The sequence below is a fragment of the Pezoporus occidentalis genome, unplaced genomic scaffold (assembly GCF_034315485.1).
Source record: "Pezoporus occidentalis ecotype Australia unplaced genomic scaffold, CSIRO_AGI_Poc_V1 ctg208, whole genome shotgun sequence".
Lineage (NCBI taxonomy): Eukaryota > Metazoa > Chordata > Aves > Psittaciformes > Psittacidae > Pezoporus > Pezoporus occidentalis.
The window spans coordinates 1364564-1391389 of NW_026913943.1; the positions used below are offsets into that span (position 1 = coordinate 1364564).

At 46.9% G+C, this 26826-nt stretch overlaps 1 protein-coding gene across 4 annotated transcripts in view; it reads left to right on the top strand.

Moving 5' to 3' along the window:
- Window positions 1-677: 677 nt before the first annotated feature.
- LMF1 (lipase maturation factor 1) overlaps window positions 678-26826 on the top strand; it is a 185447-nt gene continuing 159298 nt past the window's right edge. The window contains exons 1-3 of one of the 4 annotated variants that reach the window (XM_062619037.1): window positions 678-887; window positions 11200-11509; window positions 25644-25654. In XM_062619037.1, coding sequence (XP_062475021.1) covers window positions 695-887; window positions 11200-11509; window positions 25644-25654 — 514 coding nt within the window. In that variant the 5' untranslated portion in view covers window positions 678-694. Of the gene's footprint in view, window positions 888-11199; window positions 11510-25643; window positions 25655-25684; window positions 25710-26826 lie in introns of those variants that run through there. The other 3 variants (XM_062619040.1, XM_062619038.1, XM_062619041.1) reach the window with 3 other exon arrangements.

Sequence of the window (26826 nt, forward strand, 5' to 3'; positions counted from 1 at the left end):
ATACAATGCACCATTATGTAAGGGTTGGGTTGTTTTTTTTTTCCTAAGGAGAACAATGCAAGCAGCAGTGATGGGAAACTGGAAAAACAAAAGAGGCATTTAGAAGGGACCGCTTTACAGCCTGAAAAGCATTGAATAACGTTACACCTGATAACAGATACTTTCTCGGAGGCCACGGAACGCAGCAGCACGGCCGTGTTTACCGGAGCGGGATACACGGCGCACGCCTGGACTCATCGCCGGCTGCCGGGCTGTTTTATTGAAGTGGTTTTGCTAAATAAACCCCGGTATTTATGACTTCAACACGGTGTTTAATGGCTATGGAGTGGATGCCACGGCACCATCAGAAGCAGGAAACGTTGAAAACATGGGGAATTAACTGGAATTGGTTCCTCAGGGACGGAGCTGTAGTGCTGGGGGGTGAGGTGAAGCGGCTGCGGACTCGCTGCCTCACAGGGCCTTGTGCAGGGGCTCTGGAGCTTCTTTCCTTATCCATTTCCTTTAACTGAGCGCTTTTCCGCTGCTTTTCGAAGGGGCAGAGCCGCACAAACGCTGTTTTTCCCCTACAAAAGCCGTTTTTCCCCGTTACCCCCACCCACGCCCCGCTCTCTCCCATGGATTGAGCGCAGCCACCGCCCTCACGCCCGGCCCGCCGGCGGGAGCAGCCGTCGGGGGGGCGGGCCCGGCTTCACGCATGCTCGCTGCGGGGTCCGACATGGCGGCGCCCAGCGCGGCGCTGCGGCTGAGGCGGGCGGCGGCAGCGGGCGGCCCCCCTGAGGCCCCGGAGCGGGCTGTGGCGGGGCAGCCGGGCAGCGAGGCCGGGCCGCCGCCGGGCACCTTCTGGCTGACCCGCATCGTGCTGCTGCGATCCATAGCCCTGCTTTACTGTGAGTCTCCGGGCGCTGCCCCGCGCCTCTTTCCGCCGCCCGGGGAGCGGGTGGGGGCCTGGCCCGGGGCACCCCGGGCTCGTCGCTATGCAGAGCCCTGTAAAGTCCCCGGGCTGCCCCATCCCTCGTGGCCTTCCTCGCTGTAAACCCTCAGGTGGGGCGGAGGGAGCCCTGCCCCGGGGAAGGGGGAAGCCTCCGGTGGGTGCTCGCCCTCCCGGGGAGCCGGGGCTGGTGCTGCGGAGCTAGGCCTCGACCTGTTGTGAGGAGGAGGAGGAGGAGGCCTGTAGCCACCTTGCTTGCTCCGTGATGGATTTCCACTTGTAGGGCATGGTTTGAAGGGTGCTTTGCCTCTGGGCCCCATCCTGGCATGGCAGGGATGAACTGGGGAGCCCTGCCAGCCTTTTACCAAAGCACTGCTTGATTTTGGGTGTTGGGGTATGTGATTGTGTCCGCAAAGCTTGAGGGGGTGGCTGAGACTGGAATGGGAAGAGCCTCTTGTTTCCAGCTCTTGCTTTGTTGGGGGGACTCAGTGATGGCCACAGTGGTGCTGAGGCTCCTGTGTTGGTGGAGCTGGAAGGAGAGTTTGCTTACACATGGGGCTGCAGAGCTGGGTGGAGCTGGTTGTCCTTTTTCTTCAAGGTGGATGTTGGGAGGTAACTGCAAGAGAGAAGGGGTGGCTGGTCTATCCCCAAGAAACAAGGGATGGGACAAGAGGAAACGGCCTCAAGCTGCACCAGGGCCGGTTTAGATGGAGCTGAGGAACAATTCCTGCCCCAGAGGGTGCTCAGGCATTGGAACAGGCTGCCCAGGGCAGGGCTGCAGTCACCGGCCCTGCAAGTGTTCACACACTGTGGAGATGAGGCCTGAGGGCTATGGGTTAGTGGCAGTGCTGGAGTAATGGTTGGACTGGGTGATCTTAAAGGTCTTTTCCAACATACTCGGTTCTGTGATTCATTGTCTTATGCAGGAGCAAGTCTTTACTGTCTTACATAGGTCTGGAGAGTGACCGCATGCTTGGGTGCCAATCAGCACCTACAGCTGACATGACCTTAAAGCAGTTTATGGTGAAACCAGTTTCCAAGCTCAGCTGTGCTCTCCTCTAGGCAAGGAAGGCCACGAGCTGTGCTTGGAGCCCATGAGTACTCCACTTGAAAATATTCACAGTGAAACCTAAACTGACATGTAACACTGCGCTACAAATTCTAAGCTTGCCCCAGATTTGTCCACAAAATCATTAGAATTTGTAGGCTGCCAGCCTGCTTAGATTATTTTGCATCAAAACCATGCAGAACTTGTAGTTTTGTATGGCTTTGACACGTGCTCTGTTTCTAGTTTGGTTTCAGCTCTCGGTGAAATGCAGGGTTATGACTCTTCCAGTCAGAATGAAAGCGATTCCGCTATTCCCCCGTGTGTAAATCCAGGCTGCTGAGTTTCCCAGAGCTCAGTTTGCAGTTTCCTTATGAAAAACTGATTAGTGTTCTCTGCTGGGCGGTTGGTGGAGGCTGCTGCTTCCTGGTCGTGCATTTGGGGTTATAAATATGCTACATCTGGGACGGAACACTGCTCTGAAGGGTGATGGTGTGTTGGGTGTGAAGGTGAAGAGTAAGTCAAATGTGTGGGACTTTGTGAGTGAGAGACCTGATTTGGGACAATGAGAGCAGTAAGAGGTGAGGAGCAAATATCCACTTCAGGGTCAGGTGAGTTGCAGCATGGATATGATTGAAACCCATGGGCTGCAGTGCGAAAGGGAGGAGGGTGGGTGAGCCAGAGGATGAAGCTGAGATTGCAGGCTGGGAGTGAAAGCAGAATGACAGGAAATAGAATGGATTCAGCCCTTTTCCAATTAGGATAAGGGAATGGGAATACCTGGGAGGGGCAGAAGGGGGAGGAGACCCCAAATTGCTTCTGCAGTCCAGAGTGAGGAAACCTTCCTGTGAGAGGGAGCCTCGGAGGAAGAGTTTGGGTACCAGAGCTGGAAGGAGCAGGGTAGGAGGATGGTTTTGTCCTTTGTAATGGAAGAGGCACAAGAGAGGAGACGTTTACCTGCAACTTCTGCTTGGGTGCAGTCAGGTAACAGCGGTTTCTGCTGTTTTGTTTTGGTTGAGTAACAGCCCAAAGCCAGAAACCTGGGCCAGATTTGGGACAAGTCAAATTCCAGCTGCAGGCTATTGCCTGCAGCAGTGTTTGGGCTCCAGCTCTGATCCCAGCGTGGGGGAGATGCTGTGCGGCCTACAGCCCAAACATTGGTGGGGTGGAAACTGATTGTTGTGTCTGAGATGGAGAGATTGTGAGCAGGCGGATTCCCCTGTCAAAAGGCTGCAAGCCCATGGCTCAGCTGCTGAGCTGGGATGCTCTCGAGGGAAGGTGGGTTGCCTTTTGATCTCTTCAGAGAGCCTGGGTTTAGGAGCAGCAGAAAACAATTTAAAGGCTCTGTGCCAAGGTGTTCGTCCAAGCTCTTTTCTGAAGATGGAACCATTTACTCTGACAGATTACTTTTTCCCAGCCATGGCAATTCCACACACTCCGATTCTCAGACTTGCTAAGGAAACCGTTGATGTAGCTGTGACAGTTTGACATTCCTCAGTTATGGGATGTTTTTCCTCCCTTCTTTCATTTCACCCTTTTAAACGTAACCTTTTCATTCCTGCTTCATTAAGCAACAAATCCTTCGGGGGGACCTTGTGTTAAAGTATCAGAGAAGTGGTCACATCCTGATGGTTGGAGCTCCTGCTTAGCTGCAGCTGTGTGAGCTGCAAGCTTGTTCAGGTGGGACAAGGGAGGGGAAGTAGGTGAAAAGCGAGGGCAAGGAGAATGAGGGACCCTTTGAATGGGTGGAAAGAAGCACAATTTGGGCTGTACAGGCACGCAGAGGTGAGGGGCAGAATCACTAAGCATGGTCTGGGGGCTTGTCAACTCCTTCCTACCCCTGTTCCACTCTTGAGGGGCTGTTTTATTGCCTGATGTGAGCCAGGGAGATGCTTTCCCTTTGGATCTTCTGCAGAAGGAGGAGAGGCAGAACAAGGCAGGTGTGAAGTGTCCTCCCTTCTCCCCCACCCCTTTGATTATAACAGCTTTCCTCTTCTTTTTTCTTTTGAAGGGGGTTTCCAGAAGCAGCCAGAATGTGGGAAGTCCCTGGCAAAGCAGCTGTTGTCTGAGAGGCACCTTAGAGATGGGAAGGTGGGAAAGGAGCTGAGGATTCATGAAGGTCACTGGCCAGAACAACCTGCTGCTTGCAGGAGGAGGAGGGAAGGGGAAAATGGATCCAAGCTGGAAGCGCTCAAGGAGGTTTGCTCTTTGCAGCAGGGCTGTGCCTGTGGGGTCCTTCCAGCTGGTCACTACAGGGAGTGAAACCCCCACTCTGTGGAATTCTCTGTTTAGTAGTAGCTGGCACCATGCTGTTGTGAATTTGGTGGTGCTTAAGTTCTTACAGCTGACAGTCTCCTTGTTCTCAGATCTGGGACCCGTTTCTCCACTTCTCCAAGTAAGTGTGGGCAGACCAAGTGGTAAAACCCTTCTGAATTAGGAGAGTGTGAAGTAACACAGAATCCAGCCTTGAACACTGAGGAAGAGTGTGTAGGTCTTAATCTGTGTTCTGCTGCCCAGACACCTCTCTCTGTTTCTGCAGAAGCTCTTCATGTGCTTCTGCTGTGCCAGTTGAAGACTTATCTCACAGACTTCCACCATTGCAGCCTGTCTCTCAGTGGCTAATTGCAGTCCCTAACACGGTAATTCATGGAACAGGGAGGTTTGAGAAATGCTGTTTTGAGATTTGAAGGTTTCCCACCCTGGTCTTGCACCGTGCTTGTTCTTTATGGCAGAGGTGGACATTTTGTCAATGCAGAATGTCTTTGAGGTCTTGTTGGAAGTGCTGTTACAATAGCTGGTCCCAAAGCTCTTGACAACAAATGTGCATTACTTGATCCCTTCACCCTTCTCCTAAATCATTGACAAGTGCCCTTTTTGGATGATTACTATCATCAGCTTCCAGATGTAGAAGTTTAAGTAATTAGATCCCACCCTTCCCAATTTCAGCCAGGCTCTGTAGAGTGCTGTAAAATAAAAGTTATTACTTAAATCCAGTTTATTTTCCTTCTCCTTCCATACTGTTTAATACTAGTATTTTCTTTCCCCAGAGCTAGAGCTATGGGAGGTTCATGCTACTTCTTCCTAATTCTGAAATCTAAAGCCTTCTCAGGAGGGTTTGGCTTCCTGTAGGTTCCTGGCCCTCTCTGGTGGCCTTCCTCCTCTCTTTCTGTCTGCCATCTCCCCTGCTTTCCCCCTTCTTTTCCCTCAGTTATATTACAGAGCTCCCAGTAGCTTTCAGCTTGTCCAGCCAGGATTATAGTACATCTTCTGGTGCTTCTCCTCCCCTGAAAGGTTTTGTTTCAGCACAGTTCCTGTTAGTAGGTCTGTATCACAACAGCAGGAGGTTAGTGCTGTCCCCTCTTCTCAGGGCATCCTCCAGCTGCAGGCTGGATTCCACTGGTGTGGTTTTGAACAACCTGGGTGCTACTGGGAAGCTCTTCAGCAGTCCCACAGCCCAGCCTTTTCTGTTTGCTTTCACATTATTTCAACCAAAGAGGGAAGGGGGAGATAAGCACTTGAAAAGCCCCCAAAGCAACCACTCCAAAGTCTTTAGCTTTGCTGGGAATAGCAGCAAAACAAGAAAGTGTTAAGAACAGACTCCTCTGTTTGTGTGTTTGTTTGTGGCTGTAGGGTTGCAGGATGAAAAGGGGGTGCTTGGTTTCACTCTGACTCTTTGCTCGGTACTAGGGTGTTGTTACTTCTGTGTTACAAAACTTTGCAGGGGAATTTATCAATTGAAAACGTATTTGATTCATTTCTCTGATAATAATGAAAATACCATGAATATTCTCCCCCTTCTTCTTTTCAGTAGTGCAACCACAGCTTGCCAGCTTCCAGCACAGGGCCTTTTTGAATGCCTTGTTGGGTCAAAGGTGCACTTGATATATGGCTCCAGGCAGATTTTTTGTGTGTGTGCAAAGTGTAGTTTGGTTTTCATGCAAAGCTCCATGCTCTTGGTTCATTTCTTCTTGTGGCTTGGGCCAAAAGAAGTTAAGACTTCTTTTAATGGGGGGAGAGAGGAAGCCATATAACAGGAAAGTTTTGGATTTCACATCTTTAAATCTTTACAGAGCATGAAAAATGGGATTCTCATTCTCCCACCGTAGCAGGCTGAGCCTGGACTGCCATAAAGGAACTGAGGTGATGGGGCAGTATGGATAGACCAAATCATTTCACATGGGTGACTCTTGTGTTGCATTCTTGGGTTGTGCTTATAGGTAGCATGTGGGTTTGAAGAAGGGAGGCTGGGAGGGGAAGGAGAAAGTATGGGGGGGGTGTTAATGGAAAAGTACAGTAAAGCACCTTCTGAGGTGAGAATAAGTAGTGAAGGTCTATTAGCAGTCAGTGACAATTTACATGTACTACTTATGTAAAGATAAGCTCACAGCAGGTAGAGGAGCTGCTCCCATGTGAGCTGTCAAAGGCTCCTGCTGCCTCCTGAGTGGGAAGGAGCAGGGGAGTTGCTCAGGATGAGTGTTTTCAATCCACAGAGGAGCAGAGAGTCTGGAGAATGGCAAAGTGCTTCAGGTGGAACAGAGGAGACTGGCATGGGCTGGAAACACCCGAATTGGGAAGTACTGGGGAAAAGCCAGCGAGCAGCTGCAGGGGTGATGGGGTTTTATGCTGGGTCTGGAGTCTTGGCGGTGTGCAAGAGCTGTGCTGAGAGCCTGCAGGGGATATCCCTGGATTAGGAGCCCAGCCGTGGCCTCACATCATTCCCATCTGTGATGTTGGAAAGGATGGCTATAGGCAAACATCAGCTGCTGCCTCCTGGTCATCAAAGTGTTTTCTGAGAAGGGACCCTTCTCAGTTATGTTCTCGTTTCATTAAGTTTATAACAGAAAATGAGAGTCACTCTGAGGGATTTGGCCTGCTAAAGGGGTAGGAAGGAGGGGGTGATTCTGGATCAGGCCCTGCATCAACTTGCTCCATCCTGGGGGAACCTACTGTGGACTCCTCTGTGCAATATGTGCCTGAGCTGGAGGTGGCTTGTAGGCAGGCTGCCTGGTTCTTGATGGACAAATAAATCCTGAACTGACAGGAGATGCTGGTGAATGCATTGCCCAAAGGCTGCAAATCCAGGAATGGGATTTGCTGGGGGAGAAGACAGCTTATCTGAGTGGGAGGCAGAGTCTTGCAGCTCTGTTGGTGACTGAGATGTTACCTGCTTGCCTGGCCAGTAGTGATGCTCAGTAGCTGCTGGCTCTTTTGCCACTTCAGCATCCCTCTGGGTAAGATCTTTCTCTCTTTGGTGCCAGAGATCAGAACCTCTCTGGCTGGCATGAGCCTTGCAGACACTCAGGAGCTCAGCTTTGCGGAGCGTTTGGAGAGGCTGAAGAGGATGCAGTGCCATTGCTTGAGCAGGCTTTATCTGTACTTTGGACCCCACAGCATGGTTGAACCCAGCATTGTCTGGCTTGTGTGAATTCTGGTTCATGTCATAGACCTGCTTTGCCACCCCTTTCCAGGAAGAAGCTACAGGACAAATGAGAAGCAGTAAACCTTGCCGCATGCCCCAGCAGCACAGTGAGTATGCCAGCCAGCGTCCCAGGTGGAAGTCAGCTTGTTTGACCATGTTTACCTGTAGGGAGTGGGAAGATGGAGAGTGGAAAAACCTGAGATACAAGGCCAAAGGGAGAGACGTTTCAGAATAGGGGTTAAGGAAGAGGAAGAAGACACAGGCTTTGGGGGCCAAAGGGACTTTTCTTCCCTCCCATGACAAAGCCACGATCAAAGGGAAGGTTCATGGAGAAGGGAGCAGGGTCTGTGTTACTGTCACTTTAGGGCTACAGTTTCTCAAGAGGGCTTCAGGGAGAGGAAGCAAGGACAAACTGATCAATAACTTCCCTTTTTTTTCCCTCTAGATGAGCTCATCTGTTGTGTTGCTGAAATCCTATGCAGAATCTGTCTCTAGTTTCAAGCGTTCAATGTGTCCGGTAACACAGGAACCACTGCCTACAGGGCAAAGCCTCTTGCAGCCGTAGCTGGTGCCTTGGGAGAGTGGCTCTGGATGACTTGGTGGTGGAGTTTGAGAAGCGGGTGCTGCCTATGGGATTTGCCCTTCCAAGGTGCTGTGGAAGATGCTGGGGATGAGTGATGAGGGAGCACGATGTGGTGTAAGACCGCAGCTCAGCCTGGGCAGTGTCCAGGAGAGGGAGCTGGATCTGGGATGGAGCAGCACATCCAGGAAACACTGCATTCGTGTGAGCAATAAACGGCGCTCTCCAGACGTGGGCCCTCATGGTTGGGAGGGTAATGGATGGAAATGTAGGTGGAATGGTCATGATTTGGTTAGGGTTAGATGGGTTCTCCATAAATTAGGGCCACTGCTGGTGGGATTTAGTTGTGAAATGGCAGTGTGCAAGATAGCAGCAGTGCAGCATCCTGTGAGAAATGGCTGTTTTGGGAGAAAGCCACCTTGGAGCCCAAACTGGGCAGTCTTTAGCTGTGCAATTCATGCCAACCTATAATGCAGTCTTTGCTGCCTTCAGGCTTAAAAAGGCTGTACAGTATTTGTGTTCTGCAATAGCTATAGTTTGTTTTTCCTAATTTACCCTTTCCTTGTTTATCCTGCATCTGTGCAGGGGTCTAATTTGGAGCTTTTTAAGGCAAAAAAAACCTGCTTAGCAGTTATGGGTTGGGGCAGCAATTTCTGTGGCATTTAGAGGTGAATTTGATTAGCACTTTTGGAAAGCTATGCGGCAAATTGCAGCGCTAATCAAGGGAAATCAAGGCATGGAGTTTTAAGGCAGAATTGGTGTTCATGTTTTTTAAACCAGAAATGACGATATTAAGTTGTCTGAGGCTCAGAAGCATTATATTTCTGCTGGTTTCATGTGTCGTGCTTTCTGATTACGCAGTTGTGCCAGACTGACGGTTGGTAGAGGAATGAGTGCTCTAAAATATAAACCACTTGTTTTATGTTAATTTAGTGTTTTTAATGTAAATTTTAGAGGTTTATGTTAATTTTAAATCTGAAATTGATTCCTTAGGGTGTGATCAGTTTTTCTCTTGTCCCTCTCCCTGTCCATAACCGAGTAAATTTTTCTGTGTCTTTTATTAAAGTCCTTCACTGGGTATAAAAGACAGATGGGAAGAGACACAACCAGTTAAACCCCCAACTTCATTAAGTTAGTGCTGTGATTCAGGATCTGTTGAAATCAGTGGGAACCTTCCCAGCGACCTCCAGTACACGTTGGATTGTGAGCTTCAGTGTTTTTTCACTGAGAACAAAATACACGGTGTATAGAGAGATGGAGTAAGGCTTAAGTGGATTAACTGAAGTCCACTGGGGACCTCTGTGTGTGTCTGGGGGGAATGGGACATTTATTTGTATTCCCTGGGGCTGCAGGCTTTTGGTTGCTAGTCAGACTTCAAAGAACCAGGAATCCGGGCTTGAACTCGGGGTCTAGTTTCACACAGACTCTCCACCAGCGTTCCCAGTGAGAGACACCAACCAGATGAACACCAGGATTCTTGTTTGCAGAATGACAGTATTCAGATAAGGAAGGAAACAGATTTGATCATTAACTAAAGAGGATTGAGGGGGGGAACAAGTCGGCCTTTTCCAAGACCTCTGGTATTGCTGCGTGTGACGTGGCTGGTGTTTGGATAGTGTTTGAAAGATGGGTACGTTGGATGCTGGGAGCAAAATGCATGGAACCTAATCAGGAAATGTTGGCCTTCATCATTTTTGTCTGAGACAGGGAGATTACTGCCGTTATGAACTGCAAATTGGTAACTGGAGGAGATTCCTAAAATATGAGCTAATCCCTAGAATCTGACCAACTTTCTCTGTAGAACATCAAATTCTAGGCCTATAATCTGTAATTAAATTGCTTATGTGATGTTAAAAAAAGCATCTGGCTGTTCTAAGATTGTCCACTGCAAGAGCCTAGACGCTATAAATGAGAGAGCTGTAAGAACATGGAGAAAGCAGCAATTTAGAGGACAGGAAAATATTAAGACTTTATATTTCCAACCTACCAGGATGTGAGAGGGTCCAGAAGGTCAACCCATAGCATAACTACTGTCTCTTGCAATGATGGAAAACCATTAACTGTTACACTGCCAAAAGAATTAAGGTGTCCTTTGAACATCTCTTTAATGGTGTGTCTGGGTTTAAGCTGTCTCATTAATAATATAGAATAATAGAATGGTTTGGGTTGGAAAGGGCCTTAAGATTATTTAGTTCCAGCCCCTTGCCACAGGCAGCGACACCTTCCACTAGAGCAGCTTGCTCCAAGCCCCTGTGTCCAACCTGGCCTTGAACACTGCCAGGGATGGGGCAGCCACAGCTTCTCTGGGCACCCTGTGCCAGCGCCTCACCACTCCCTCAGTAAAGAGCTTCTCCCTTATATGTAACCTAAATATCCCCCGTTTAAGTTTGAACGCATTTCTCCTATCACCAGTACTTGATAGATGCACAGTGTTATGTAAAGATGGAGATGTGCTCTAAATCAAAGCATAACCTTGCAGACACAACCTGCTGTCGGGCTGCATGGGTCAGTTTAGGAGCAGCAGGTACTGTAAATCCCCATCAACACAAATTCATCTATTTACATGGCAAGATACTTTGTGGAACTGGAGTAGGAAGGGTTGGGAAGTACAGCGGTATCTTTGCTGCTGCAGAGCTCAGGAGCTGTGTGTGCTCTTCTGGCTGCCTCACCTCAGTGCCTAAACTGGGGGTTCTCAGTGTCCCCATTCCGTATGCTTTTGTGGAAAGCAAAATCAATCTGCAAGCCTTGGAAATTAATGCTTTCACTTGTACTCCACAGTGCAGTTAGGCTGTTTTCCTCATCTGCATTAGGAGATGAATGGTGTATGTGACTAACCTAGGGTCATGCAGGGTCTAACAGAGCCAGGCTCAGCTCCTGGTCCTACACTGGGTCAGGTCTCTCGGTTCCAGGGAGCTTTTCCCAGCAGTGCATTGTTGAGTTTGCCTGAAGCAAGTGGCATGTTCCTTACAGCTGCGGAGGAGAAAATGACCTCAAAACATACTCTGTGCCATTTCCTGGTGGGAAGGCAGAGACAGTATTTATAGAATTCCTCTGCCTTCTGCATCGTGGTTAATAGAAATGAGTGTGTTGTGTTTCAACACAGATGAGGCCATGTGAATAAATGCCTTCCTGAGGCATGAATGTACTTCTGTAACTCTGGACTCATATGTGTACTTCACCCTGGGTGATTTCTAACACTGTTTTCCCCCTTCCTTATTTTCCTCTAGTTGTAGCCTTCTTGGTGGCCTATCATCAAAACAAGCAGCTAATAGGAGAGAAGGGGATGCTCCCATGTAAGCTCTACCTGCAGAATGTCAAGAAGTATTTCAAGGGGAAGATAGACCTGGATGCACTGAGCTATGCACCAACAATCATCTGGTTTCTGGATTGGTCAGACATGGACAGCACCTTAGACTATCTCTCCCTGTTCGGCCTGGCAACTTCAGCCTTTGTATTGATAACTGGATGTGCAAACATGGTCCTCATGTCTATCCTGTGGGTTCTCTACCTCTCTTTGGTCAATGTTGGACAAATCTGGTAAGCTGACAATCTCTCTGCGTTGTTTTTCTCAGTGATCTCTTTCTGTTCATTGTACACATTGCCTTGCTATTGCCATTTGAGGTTGGTAATCTGTTAAGGAGAAATGTGGGAATGTGAGATAAGGAAAGCATCTGGCAGAAATGAGTTGTAGGCATGCCTCTGCTCTCTCACGCAGGATACAGGCCCTGATTCTGTTCTCCTCTGAGAAGCAGATTGCTGCATAATGTGTTACATGTTGTCCCTGCTGGGGAGTACTTTCCCTCATGGCTGTTGCAAGGGAATTCTCCTAATAATTCCTTTTGAGATGGCTTGTCAATTCTCAGCTCTGTCCAGAAGAGAGGTGGAACACTCAAGATAAGTACATAAGCCTGCAGGGAAAAAGTAAAAGAGAAATAGTGACTGTCTGCATAGCACCTTGCTGCAGGGAAGGGCAGTGGTGCAAAAGAAAAGGCTTTAGGTGGTCGTCACACTTGTGAAGGCCACAAATACATTGGTTAAAAGAGGATGGGCCTGTAGAACCCCCTAATTTCATTAGTTCATCTCTTCAGGTACCTCTCTGCCTGTAGCAGAGGTGATGTGGTAACTTTGGGAGGTTAAAAGGTTGTGCCATGAAGAGGTGCCCAAGCTGTGGGCATGACACAGCTGTGTTACTGGCATGGTTTCTCTCCCATCTTCTGGCTCTAGAGCACACGACAGGAGACCTTCCCTGTCATGGATGGGCCATTGGATGGGCTTAGTGAACGTTAACATTGAGGCTTTGCACGTGCTTGTGCAGCCCTGAGCCTTGTCCTGTCTTGTTCATTCCTATCCTACTCCAAATGGTATGTAAGTGGGTGAAGGATAACAGTTTTCTGAAAAGCTCTATTCTCTGAGTTCTTAACTCAGCATGAACTTAAGACTGTGAGAGAAAGCCACAAAGCTTGAAAAATAACTTGGTGGATAGTTTTCTGTTGCCCATTTCCAAGTTATTCCAAACTTGTCTATTTTTGTAGATGTTTTATGTTACAGGGCAGGAATTCAAGTATCATCCTGCTCCGGTTTCCAGAGATACAGGAGCCTGTGTCATTGTAGCAGCAAAATCTGGATGTGTCCCTCTTTCCTCTTTGTAAGTGGGGGAAAAATAACCCATAACAACCCCCACTTGAGGCTGCAAAGGTTTTGTAGCTGAGAGCTGGACCTGTAGCGACTCCTGAGGCTGAAGGCTTGATGTGGCTTGCTCCTGAAGTAGCTGGCTAGCTAAGCCATCAGCATGACAGTCTTGCCTTGTTAGTGCCCACAAGGCACTCTGTTGTGCTCAGTGTGCCAGTGCTGAAGCTGCAGTGGTGCTATAATGTCATTACAGTTTTGATTTTAAAAAATCAAAGCTGGCTGGAATATGTTCTCTGTGTGTCATTGGGCAGTCATGTTCTGTGCTGGTTCTTCTGCTTCCAGTTGTTTTCCCTGGTACAGGCAGACTGAAGGCAAGAGGTGTGATGGTGCCCTTCAGAACTCTTGCGGTATTGCCAAAGGAAATCCACTCGTGCCCATTGAACTCAGAGTGGCTGTTTTCTCATGTTTCCAGTCCTTAAGGGAGAGGCAAAGAGCAGGGGATGGAAAAGGGAGTCCTTTTCCTCTACCACACCAAAGCAGCACCAGTGTCCAGCAGACCATGTCCAAACGCCTCTTCCTGAGCAGGGTTAGGAGCTTGTGGCCAAGTGTTGGGTCTCTTTGCAGCTCTGAAGACAATGATCTGGCCAGCAGGAATGCAAGTGGAGCCCAGAGTTTGCCTTCTGTGGATGCTATGGTTGAAAGGAACTGACTCTTGATGTGGAGATAAGGCTGTGTTTTTTTGCTTCCTTTGCTGCTTCAGATTTGGAGTTTAAAATTTACCCTGGTACAGGCAGGTTACTCTTGGTGTGGAACAGCAACTTAAGGGAATGGGTCAAGTTCTTCTGGGGAAGGGTAAGAGAAAAGAGGAGGGGATAGGAGGCATTGCCTCAACTTCATCTCTTCATAATTGTGGCATCAGATATATTCAACAGGAAATTAAGTTCTTCTTGTAAAGGGGTGGGGGAGAAGAATCAAAGCAACCCAGCAGAACAGTTCATTCAGCTGCGGTTACATTTTTCATTAGATCCTCTGAAATGGGTCACTGGGTGGTCAAAACCATATTATTATTGTGCATACAGTGTGACTTTCACTTCCCTGGGTGCTCACAGGGCAGGTAAACATGGGGAAAGAGCAAAGGGGGAATTAACTGGTTTCTCGCCATCCTTCAGGGAATTGTGGTGCCGCACGGGATGAGCTGAGATCTGAGTTCTGCTGCTGATCATGGGTGGGTGGCAGCACTGGCCTTAAAGCTAAAGCTGTCTTTAAAGCTCCCTTTTCACACCGGTTGTAGGTGGGTTTAGGTGATCCATTAATGTTGTCTTACAAATTTGGGCAGATTGAGAGGTTTTGATGAGTCCCAATTCTTCTCCAAAGCACCTGCTGAAGACTGCAGATCTTGTGAAGGAGCAAAGGACAATGTTGTCAGGCATCCCTTATCAGGGTTATGAGGTAACTCGGCAGAAAGGCTTCCGAAATGAGGAAGAAATTCCTCCTGTGGACACACTGGTTTGGAGTTATCGTATGGTCTATCTTAAAATGTTCCTCTTCAGCTTGGCAGGCGCAGGATTCCCGCAAACCGGCACTTCTGGGCCAGGCATGGACCCGTGGTCTGACCCAATCCAGCTAAATCCTTTGCAGTAGATGCCCAGGAAGCCAGCTGAAGGAAGATACGGAGTGATAAGGAGGAATAGAGCTCTCTTCTTGAGGCCAGTGAGGAACAATTTCTTCCTTTTATCGCCTTTTCTTCTTCTATTTTAATTTTAAATGCTTCTATTTGTTTTGGGCTGGAGTCTCCAGATACCGGGTGCTGCTGAAGGAGTCTTTCAACTGCTGTCCAGCTGGCTTGGGCTCAGGCTCAGAGGAAGCTTTAGAAGAGCAAACTGTCCCCTTTGAAGGGCAGGACACGTTGTCTGCCTGCCCCGGCACTGCCGGCCTCCATGTGGGAGCTGGGGAATACGCTGTGTGCCTGGGGACAGCTGAGCCTGCTGGGACAGCGCGGCACGGGACCGGCTGAAGGGCTTTGAGGGTGTTAGAACCCTCAGGAAAGCTGCTCCTGGAACAGGATGTGAGCTGTTTGTAATGGATTTTGTGGGATAAGCATTACTTTGGCAACCTGAAATCCTGAGGCCCAAGGCCAGGATGTTGTCCTGAATTCTGGACTTTGCCAGTTTACTGTTGGCTCTGCCAAAGTGCAGGTGAACTCTTTGATATAAGGTGCACTTTGGTGGTCCTCCAAACTAGGCCAGTTCAGGGAACAGTATTAACTTTGATAGCTGTAAAGTGTGGGGCTGAGATTGCCTTTGCTGAATTTGGAAGTGGAATGCACCAGGAAGCTTTTGCAATTCTGGGTACTCTGTTCCCAAAATAGCTGTGATATTTGGGGTGCGCTCAGACTAAACCTCTGGGTCATGGGGCACGCGTATGATAGTGCTACACTTGCCTCAGAAGCTCAGTGTGTCTTAAAATACTGGATGTTTTTCTTTCCTCTTTTCCTTTTGAAGTAGAAGACAGTCAAGAATCTAAAAACCTATTTGTGCAAAAGCATATTTAATGTCTGACCCATAGGCTGGGTGAAGTCAGCAACCTTTGTGTTCATTTTAGACTTGATTTTTTAATGCCCTTTCTTCAGTCTATGCCTGAATTCAGTAGAATAATAGTAAAAAGTGGTCCCAGTTTGAGTATAACAGAGCTACTTAATCAAGCTAAAGATGCTTAAAAGGGTTTTGTGGGAATTCCTCATGCTTCAGGGTCCATTTTGCAGACTGCAAATCCTGCTTGTCCAGGTTCAGTCACTGGAAGAACAGCACAGGTCCAATACAAATGGCTTTGCCTTTCTTGCCACTTCCTCCCTCCTGAATATTAATATAATGGATTGTGGGACATTGAAACAAGAATGGGAAAAGCTGCCCCCTTAACTATAAAAGTCCTTGTTGCAGGTGACCTCATGAAACCTCCATTTGTGGTTTTATTTTGTGCTGCTGGGGCTCATGTCTGCAGAGGTGGACCATGAGCAGTAGAGGCTCTCTGGGAAAGGTGCTCCAGCAGAGCTTAAATCACTTTTGTACCGGAATAACTAATGCCTTTCTAAAGTGAATCTGTAATTCTGGAATAGACTCACTTTTATCCCCAGTAAGGTGTCTCCAGAGAGCTATTACATTTTCTTATATAAACAAACTTTTCAGCTATTCTGCCACTTGATCTCCTGTTTCTTCTTCTGTTGTTTCCTCGCAGAGCCATCTCCCCCAGGCATTTTCAAATGTCATCTGAAAGCCCTTCCTTTCCCCTTGGTTATTGTGCTGGTTCATTTTACAAAGCTGATTGCCCACTGTTCAAGAGTACAGTTTGTAAAGACACTTGATACAGAAGCTCAAATGGTAAGGGTTTAAATCCTATTGCCTTTTTTTTTTGCCTTTCATGACTAAGATTCTGGTAGAGTTACAAGAGCTCAAGGGAATAGGTTAAACAAGCCAATAAATAAAATGTTATAGCATGAGGTGCCTACAGCATTCTTTTCAGTGTGTTCTTCCCTTGTGGAAAATGTTGCTGGAGCTACTGCTAACAGTTATTTAGGGTAAAACAAGAGTAAGCAGCGTAGCTTTTTTTTCTGCAAGGAATATGAAGTTGATCAGTGCTTCACCACTGCACAACCCCAGAGGCTGTGAGCAATAGCTGTTCTGGCTGTGCCTTTCCAATTCCACATGGCCAGGGTGGTTTCCAAAATGCACCAACACTTCTCTAAGGCTCAGAGGAGAGGATGTAATTGTCTTTCTGGCCCCAGATGCCTCATGTTTCTTCATATCTAGCTGATTGGACATAATGTTAATAGCTTTTAACTTTAAGACTTAGTGAAGGGACAAATATACTGCGGGTCATGAAAGCATGTCTCCAAGGCATGTAATTTAATTGCAATTAAATTACAGCCCTCAGAAGTTCATTTACAAGAGAGAAAGAAGAGAGACTTATATGTCATGGAGGTTTTGTGGTTTAGATATCTCATTAAAAAGCACTTGACCTATGTAGGACTTTAATCAGTCTTCTGTGTGCTAGAGGATGAACTGGTGACTGGTTCAGGCTGAGCTCCATCAAATGCTGGGGGGGCTGATGAGATGCTCAGGCTGCGTTTTCACTCTCCAGGAGAGCATTAGTAGCCATTAAATGGACCTCTTGCCCACTTCCTTTCCTCTTACATTCTACAGCTTTGGGCTTTCAGTCTAAAGCATCTGGGGTTTTGTCTCGTGTCATCCTACCCAGTAAAGGTTAGAAACAGATCTCTTCTGAGCTCCTTATTCCAGCTTGTAAAACAGCCAGTGTGTGCAACATGGGTTGGATTTAGCAACGCATCATTCCTGCTTTTAAGTGTGCTGGTTTGTGACCCGTTTATGAGAAAGGCACAGCACTTATGGAGATACTCATTTTATGACTAGAAGAGTCTTAGCCTGACATGCAAGCGGAGATGGAAGCCTCAGCCTGTGAGCTTCCAGCAGACCTGAGCCAGATCAAGGGTGAATGAACATAACCACATGGGTGCATTTGAGCTAATGCAGGTTTTGTTAAGAGGCATGGGTAATTCAGTAAGACTTTTTCTGCCCCTGAGTAAGCAAATACGGAAAGATCAGGAGCTGTGCAAGCAGGGAATAGGAACTTGTGTGCCCTGGGTTTCATCAGTATGCTTTCTTCACTTGGGAAGTTCTCCAAGACTTCACTGTATGGGCAGGAATGGATCTGTCAGGTTGTGTTTAACTGTGTGACCTTGGCCAGGTCTTTCCATCAGCCTATATCCTGCTCTGGTTGCCTGTCTGTAAGTAACACAAGCTTGTACTGAGGGACTGTAGGACTTAATTGTTATCAGCTTTACAGATAGGAAGGTTGGAAATGCATGCAGGAATTAATGTGCCTGCATCCTGTATACAGTTTTGTGTTTTTAAAAAACAAGTTATCTATCGTTTTAGATGAATCCCATTAGCAAATATCATCTTGATGGATATGCTGAATCGGAGCTGGCTGAAGTTTGCCAGGGGCTTTGCAAAGAACCCTTTTTTGCAACCTGGCTTTATTTTTGTAGCTCTCCAAAATATCCCAATGACAACAACAACAAGAAAACTTAGGATATGTTATTCCTGTATCTGGCCTTGGCGATAAACATCAGGAATTTCTTTGTTACTGTGGATCGCAGCCTCCCATCCCTTTTCCTCCAAACTCCCCTCCCTCTTTGCCCAGAAAGAAAAGATTATCTCTTGAAACGTAAACCTGAAGTTGAAGGATCTCAGGGGGTCATCCTTCCTGTCGAGGAAGCTGCTTCTTGGCACTTCCTACTCACACAGAAGAGAGGGAGCGGATCAGTTTCAAAGAATGCTGTGAGCAGTTGATATGACATATTAATGAAAACAAAGATTAATACCATGTGACACTGTTGCCTTGCAGTACAACTGGGAACTAATGAGGCTAATGAGAACCATATTTTTGTTTGAGAGATTAAAATTTAATCATGGCTGATGTCAGAAAGGAATCATTTAGTGTTTCCCCTCTCCGTCCTAGGCTGGCGTTGGGTTTGGATGCAGCCCTTGAGAGGGGCCAGCCCTTTGCCATCCACTCGCCTGGTGTTCAGCACAGCCGGGCAGGAGGAGGGTGATGCTATGGCTGGTTCCTTCACCCCAAGACCTGTGTGCTCTGCAGAGGTTTCTTGTCTTGTTCTAGGCAGTTAAGTGCAGGTGGTAATGGGTTGTATGCTGTTAAGTTAGGCTGGGTTTTGGTTTCTTGTCTTGGTTGAGGCAGTTAAATGCAGGTGGCAGTGGGTTGTATGCTGTTAATTTAGGCTGGGCTTTTTGAAGGGGCAAAGAACACAGTTGCCATAGGATGTCCAAGGAGGCTCGAGTGTGCTCCTGCCCACTTGTACTCCAAAAGCTGTGCGTTATTCTGTGGGATGGAATGGACCGAAAGGCAGGTGGAGATGGACCTGATGAAGAAGCCAGGTCTAGCTATGTTATAAATGTGAGATAATCTGCAAGAGCTGTTGGTAGAAGAGCTGCTGAAAGCTTTTAAGGGCTGTTAAGGGATGCTTTGGTGGGGTTTTGGGCTGCTCCAGGGCTGGTGGTTTCTTGCTTCTGTGAATACATTCCTGGAGAAGAACTGACCCATGGCAAGTCTTAACTTGCCATTGCAACACGATACGAAAAACAAGAGGCTTTGGTAGAATGGTGGGTAGGGGCTTCCTGAGCAGCTGCAGCACTGGTGCTGGGGCTGTTGTGTTTGTAGCAAGTAGTGCCACTAGGGTGAATGCCATCTGACTAATGTGAATACTTGGAGGAATTTATATAGGTTTAAAACGAGGGAAACTAGAGAGGAATTTGAGTATTTTACCTTGATTGTTTGCACAGTGGTTTGACTTGTGATTACTGTAGTGGCTTCACTTAATAATAGCAGCTTTGGAGGATCTTTTTTCTATTTAAGTCTGCTTTAAGATAGCCAGAGGTCTGTAAAAGTTAATTCACCATATGTAGAAGAGATCATCTTTGTCTCTACAGCACAAAACAGCATTGTGCTGGGCATCCCCTAAGGTGTGTGCAGGTTATGTCCATACCATGGTGGGTGTTCGTGTGCTGCCTGATGCTCCCATGAGCATCCCATTGCTGACCAGCACTTCTCCCCCCCCCCAGTGCCTGTTTAATCTGTTCAGTGTGTGCTGTGGAATTGCCCTGCAAGTCTTGGTTCACATCCTTTGATGATGTTAATCCCAACAATCCCTGTTACCTGTGTCCAGTACTAGGACAGCACAGAAGAGCAGTGGTGTGCATCTGCTACTTGGCTTTGCAGAGAGCCTGACAGAATGACTTAACATCATAGCGTGTGATGCTTTGGTAGCTTGGCAAATGTCAGTGAAAGGCACACAGTGATATTCTTTCACCTGCTTCCCTGTTCCTAACTTGACATCATGAGAAGACCACGTTCAAACACATCAGTGGCAATAGGAGTGGCACATGGGGAGCTGTGTGTATTCTGTGGACAGTTAACACAGCACTCTTTCCTTTGCACAGGCTGTCTCTAGCTTCCAATCACTCCTGCAAATCATAGCTGATGAGAAAAATGAGAGCAAAGCAATGATCAGAAGGCTGTGTGGTTCGTGGCGTGGCTGTGCAGTGTGTGATGCACCACAGGCCTTTGCCAGAGACTAAAACAAACATGTTTTAATTGCTTATTATCTGGCACATCTCATTGCCACCTGTAGCCAGTATACAGACTTGCGTATTGATTCCACAGCTGAAAGATTTAGGAAAAGAATGAATAATAGGTTTTTTTCATGATTTCTTTTCAATTGTAACTTGCCAAATAGCTTCACGTACCCACTCTGCTCCAACCCTGGATGTTGTTGAACTCCTCTAACTTCTCAAACAGCTGTGGTTGGAAAGAATGTTCATAGAGCGATGGGTACAGCTGAAAAGCAATCAGGGGTTAGGGAAGAGTCCAGGCATGGTGGGATCTGTGTTTACTGATTTCCCTAAGAGTCTTAATCCAGATGTTTTTTCCTGGAGAAGGGGAGGCAAGTGACTGCAGAACAAGCAGGCTGTCTTGGGAAAGTAGGTGGAAGTTTGCATTGGAATGACTTCTGTCTTTATGAACTTCATGGAGAGGAAATGGCCATGCTTCCATCAAACTCCAAAGCCTTGCTGCAGGCCTCTTCCTTTAATGGGGAGTCGTGCTCAGGCTGCAGAAGGGTAGGCAGTGGGGGGGCAGCCTTTGGAAAGAGGTTCATTAATGCAATTAAATGATTGTTCTTTTCTTAATCAAGGAATGGAATTGCAGAAATGCAGTTTTCCTGGGGTTTTACCTGCCAGCAGCAGAAATCCAAAACCTTTCTGCTGCTGGTGCTGAAAAAGCAGGATGGCAAAACTCACCTTGTGCATGTATGCACATTGAAATGCTGCCGTGGGACTGACCCCTTTGTTTTCCATCAGGGTCTGTTGCTACTTGCCATCATGCACGTGGATTTCCAGTTTTATTCTGCCTAGGGAAAGGCAGTGATTTTGGCAGCCTGGTGTGGTTGTAGCAGGGTGGAGAAGCTGTGGTGCTGCTGCAGTCACCTTCCTGCTGCCTGCTCCCATTTTCACCTTGCCTGCCTTGGACTCACCGTCCAGCTGAAGGAGCAGTACAGTGCAGGGTTCTCAGGGCTGCCATTTCAGCATCTGGGTTTGGCACAGGAAGGATTTCACCAAAGCAAACTTTGAGTCTGGATAATTCTGCAGTCACGTAAGCCAGGGCTTATAATCATTTCTAGCTTTGGAAATGAGCACGGGTAGTTGGCGAGTGCTGGGGCTTAATTGGGTAATTCACATTTGGTCTCTTATCCCATCCTGATTCCCTGCCTTGCAGGGGTAAAGTAAAGCAGTGCTTGGATGGTTTGCTGCCACTTGTGCGGCTGCAGGATGGGGCATGGTTGTGAGCACCCAGTGCTGCTCCAGGAGGGTGGCTGTCTCACCCCATCCCATATGGGTTCAAACTTAAACAGGGGAAGTTTAGATTGGATATAAGGAAGAAATTCTTTACTGGGGAGGTGGTGAGGCACTGGAATGGGTTGCCCAGGGAAGTTGTGAATGCTCCGTCCCTGGCAGTGTTCAAGGCCAGGTTGGACAGAGCCTTGGGTGACATGGTCTAGTGGGATGTGTCCCTGCCCATAGCAGGGTATTGGAACTGGATGATCTTCAGGTCCCTTCCAACCCTAACTAGTCTATGATTCTGTCCCATTCCTGCTCTCCTGGTTGGCTCCAGCTCTGCTCAGGCACCTTTCCCTGCACCACGTGCAAACTGAGGAGCAAACCTCATCCTCGAGCACTCTCTTTTTTTTAATGTTATCCCTGTGCCTTCCATTTAAATGTGGATGTTGTAATTACAGAGTGCTGAATCCCAGTTTTTAGAGATCTGTGACCACAATAAAGTGAATCCAGAAACCAGACGAGTGGTTTCATTTACTCCCATTCTAGCTTATTTCCTCCCCCCGCGACCGCTGTGCAATGCTAAAGGCTTGGCAGCAACTGAAACCAGCTGTCAGAAATGTTTCTTCCCCCCACACTTTTAAGTTAATGATGTTCTGAAATTAATGGTGCACTCGACTAATTCTGTCATCTCATTTTGACGGACTCCCAGTCTCTTGGAAGTGATGTTTGCCAACTGGCTTCTCTGAGGCGCTGTGCTTAGGAAGTGGATCCCAGGTGCCAGGTACTGTACGTATATATACACACACAAGGAAAACATGGGTTTTTTCTTGTCCTAAGTGTTCACAGCTTTAATTTGGTTGGTATATTGTGGTTCACCAAACAAGCTTTCAGGCACGTAAACCAGTAACTTTTAGGAGCATCACATGCAGTGCAGCAGTGGATGAGGTTTTGCATGTCTTGGAGCTGGAGAAATCGTGTCTGGTTGTCACATTGGGCTGGAAGTGGGTCTGGCTCCACGCTGGGCAGAGAAGAGGGAAGAAAGTGGCCTGTTGTGGTGAAAAGCTGAAGGAGCTGAGTTTGGTTAGTTGAGAGAAAGGAAAACTCAAGGCCAGGTTGGATGGGGCTTGGAGCAAACTGCTCTAGTGGAAGGCATCCCTGCCTGTGGCAGGGAGTTGGAACTGGATGAGCTTCAAGGTCCCTTCCAGTCCAGACTATTCCATGAAAACTGGGAAAGGAGACAAAGATCTTGAAGTGTGTGAAAGCAGCAGAGAGGATGGGAATAAACTGTTCTCCATGTTCACTGTCTGCACGTGGATGGGACAAGCTGCTGTTGGTTTATGTGGTGGAAAGGAAGATACAGGTTAGACGTGAGGAAAAGCCTTCTAAATGTGCATATGGAGGAACCAACATTGGGCTGAATGCCTGGAGGGGGAGGTGGAGTTTCCATCGCTGCTTAGACAGGCATCTGTCAGAGGTGATCCTCACAGAGTCAGGGATCTTGGGGCGCATGGATTTTCCATGTTTTCTATAATTCCATGGATTAGCCCATTTTTCTTCTCCCTTAATCCAGTGCCTGGATTTATGGCAGGCAGCTCATTCAGCTTTCCCTGTTACTGAAATGTTGGTGCTACCCAAATACCTTTTCCCCCATCCCATGTTATGCAGCCTAGAGAATAAGATTCTGTTACTGAAATGTTGGTGCTACCCAAATACCGTTTCCCCCATCCCACGTTATGCAGCCTAGAGAATAAGATTCATAATGGAGTTAAAAGTTGACATCTGGGTTCACTTTCCATAGAGGATGTTCTCCATGGAGAACAGTGAGGGAAGATGTGAACACCAGCTGCAGATTAGGGATGCAGCAGGGAATTATCCTGCGTGTGGAAATCACTTTGGTTGGAAGGAGGGTCCATTCCAACCCAAACTATTCTGTTATTCTATGATCTTGCAGCGTTGGGCACTGCTGGGATGTGAACCATGGGTAGAACTGGTTTTTGGGTTATAAATACAGATGTATTTTCTTAGTAAGCATCAAGAGATGTAAAGGTAAGAGTGCCTCTCTATGTTCTAATACTATTTCTGATAGATTTTATATAGGGTTTTGTCCTGTTTTACAGCCTTACAAGAGGAATCCCTGTCCCAGACAACACTTGTGTTGAATTGTGTGTGCAGCTATGGGGAAGGAATGTAAATTCATTGGGCAAGTCTGGCTGATCTGCCTTAAGCAAATAGAAACCATCATCCTGCATGCTTTGCAGGCAGAAAAACCATGAAGTTACAGAGAAAAGGGGGTGGTTTTGGTTGGGTTGGGAGCTGCCTGTTTGCACAGTGGTGGCCTGGGAAGCTCTTGCAGAGCCACGTCTTCAGACCTGCGTTGTCTTCTCCCTGCTGCCTCCACCACGGGCACTGGTGAAGCAGTGTGTTTTCATCGGGAGTGATGGAGTTTAATGTAGTTTGAGCTATGTTTTCCTATCAGTTTTTGCTTTCCAGGAATAGACTTGAGCTAGAATTAATCAGCATGACAATGTGGTGAAAACAATTTAACCCAAGTACCTAATGGTGTTTATGATTGTCAGCTGATACGTGGTCTTTTGAAGTGTGACATGAAGTTTGCCTCCAATGCCAATCCACAGCTAATGACATTGTTCCTCTGACCAGGAAACAGAAGTGACATCACCTTTTAATTCGATTTAGGCAATCCAAATGGAATATACTTTGAAATTGCAACATTTCTGAGGTTGGCAATGTGCAGATCTGTTGAAATTTGCCAAAACCTTCAAAATCAAATCCATGTTTTTACTTGTTATTGTCTGTCAGTAACATTCCAAATGCCAAAACAGGGAGTAGGAAACCCATCAGTTTTTATTAACACTTCTGAGTGCTCTGTATAAGCAAGGAAGAGGATGTTGAAAAGGAGTAACGGTAATTGGGTTCCAAACTACAACCTGAAGTCTGTGGGAATTGGGTACCTGCCTCTTTGTACCTATTAAATCTCCCCCCCAAAAAATCCCTACAAGAAGCCCTGCTGCTTTTATGTATTTGGAGCAGGCCATTTGGTTTGGTTTCCTTGGCATTTGTATCGCAGGCTTCTTCAGAGGAATAAATTCACAAGTGCTTGCCTGTCATCACACGACAAGTTATGGAGCCAGGATTGATGTAATCAGCAACAGACACACGTCAGAAAGCTCAGTGTGGTTCAGTAGAATACAATATTTGATTAATTCCTCATTTTGTGTTTGTCTCTGTGTGTGTGTGTGTGTGTGTTTTAAATGAGCCTCGGGGGGTTCTTAACTTCTGCCAAGAAAGAAGAATAATTCGTACAAGTTTATGTTTAACTGCACCACAAGTGTGGTGGAGCACAGCAAAGTTAGGTTGCCCTTAATGACAGATATCTTTATAAAGAGCTGCTTTTATTAAGCAAGTTAAAACTTATTGTGCATTTTCAAGTTACTGCTCTCTCTCCATCAGTAGCCCCACATGAAATTGTTGTTAAATATGTAGTAAAACATTTAGATTGATGGATTTTAGAGCTATTCAAATTCCGTGCACACCTATTTGGGGTATTTTGGGTATTTTCTATAAGAGCAGATCTTTAAAAGCCTGGGGTGTTTTTTGGTTTGGGGTTCTGGTTGTTTCGGGGTGGTTTTGGTTCATGTAATACAATATGCTGCAGATACAAATAATAAAGGTGTGATATGGGATTGAAGCCATAAGGGGAGTAAATACAAGCTGTCTGTTGAAGAACAGCATCTTAAAACTTGTTAACCTTTGAGGTTTACATGTTACTGGAACTGGTAGTCCCGTGGTTTATAGCTACCGGTTGTAGCTAAGCTAAAGGTAATTTCAATGAAAGGCCAGTTAAAAAGGCAAGTTAAATTATGTAGTAGATTGGGGTAAAACTTCACATGAAAACGCTACATTAAGTGTGTATCAGGGATCGGATCTTCCTGTGGCACTGAGGGTCAGTGGGCACCAGTACATAGCACTCCCTAGCAGATGACGTGGTGCTAGACCTCTCTGGCTTCAACAGAGAATGAAAACCCAACGGGTAGTTCACCAGTGGGAAGTAAATTCTTGCTTCTCGGCAGCTTGGCTTCATTGGCACAGATGTATGCCTTAACGTTGTGTTTATAACAGCTTCAGTTGTTGCCTTCTGCCTGGGAAGTGCTTAACACGCTCTGGAAACCATGGATGCCTAATGCTGCAGTGGAACCTGGTGAAGCTGCCCTGGCAACTAGTTCTTGCTCAGAGGAGTCTCTCAGGTCAGAGCAGCCCTTTGTGCAGCCCAGGGTCTGTTGTGATTTGGGGCTCCTCTGGGTTAGCATGTGTATTGAAAGAAGGCTTGCACTCCAGTTGCTTGGAGTGCTAAATAACAGCTTAATTTACCCAGAAACAAGGGAATTTTCTCTTCTTTCATTGCCAGGTAGCAGCAATTTCCCGTTTAGCGCTGTGAGTTGCCCATTATGTGGTTCAGGCATGTTCCCATGCTCTTGACAGATGTGTTTTGGAACAGAATGTGTGAGGTTTGAAATAAAGCTACCACGAGCTGTAGGTGCCTGCAGTTCCACAGCCAAGGCTTTAATTTATTTTTGCTTTTTCTTCATTTTGTTTTGCAGGTATTCCTTTGGTAAGTGAATAAAAGAGACCAAATCTGCACTAGTAATGTATTGAGGCATTTGTGGGTATGTAGCCTTTACATCAACTTGCTTTTTCTGTCTTTCTCTGTCAAATGTTTGGTTGCTTTCTTCCTTTCACTGGATTTCTTTCCATATGCCCTTAAGGAAAGGAAAACTGATGTGAATGCTGTAAATTGAGATTGAAGGAGACTTGGTGGAAGGGTTCTGTAAGTACAACAGCATTGTTTGGACGGTAGCGTTAAAGATGAGTAGTTAAATAAGGCAACCAAGCAAAGCAGGGTCTGAAGGACATCCGTTGGGAAGGAACCTGTTCCAAATTTCAGTTCCCTTGCCACTGGTGATTTGTATGAACATCAAGAAGCTTTTACTCATATCATCTGCTTTTCCACTAGTGTGAGGTGCAGATATTACTCCCTTGGAGGTCTGGAAGGTTGATTCCTGCTTCGCACAGGTTGGGGTTTTTCAGCATGAAGTATTCCAACCCATAGCTAGAATCTAACTGGAACGTTAGAAATCCTGGTAGAAGATGTTCCTCTCTGTGGAAATATTAGGAGAACTGCTGGTGATGGTCTGATTTTCTGGGAAGAAATTTGGTTATTCTGATGTCAGGCACAAGAATAAAAGTCCATTTGTGCCTGTGTATTTGGAGGCTTGCAAAAGTAGTGGCTGAGCATCCTCCCCCTTCTCCCTTGGTCTAGTGGAAGGTGTCCCTGCCCAGGGCAGAGGGGTTTGAACTGGATGAGCTTTAAGGTCCTGTCCAATCCAAACCATTCAGTGATTCTCCTTCATGGAATTGCATCTGTCTCCTTGTTTACCAGTCGTTGTAATCAGTTTAAGTGATTGAGCTGGTTTATTGTACATGGGATCATTGTACATGGGATTATTGTACATGGTGCTTCGCCAAGTGCAGAAGCAGAGGAGTATGGAGGCTTGTTTCCACTCATCTGTGGTTAGATGATACTTTCACACTGGATGTGGGTGTTTTAATCAGTTGGACTTTACAGCATGAGTCCAGACTTTTGTTGGGCTAGTGAGGATGCCTGTCTTAGTTTTAACTCAAGCTGCTCCTCTTCTGTACGTGTGTTAGTCTCTCGCTGATGGTTGTAGAAAAGCTGCTTTTTTGCAAGTGGTGTTTTATCTTTCTTTGGCTTTTCTTTATGTC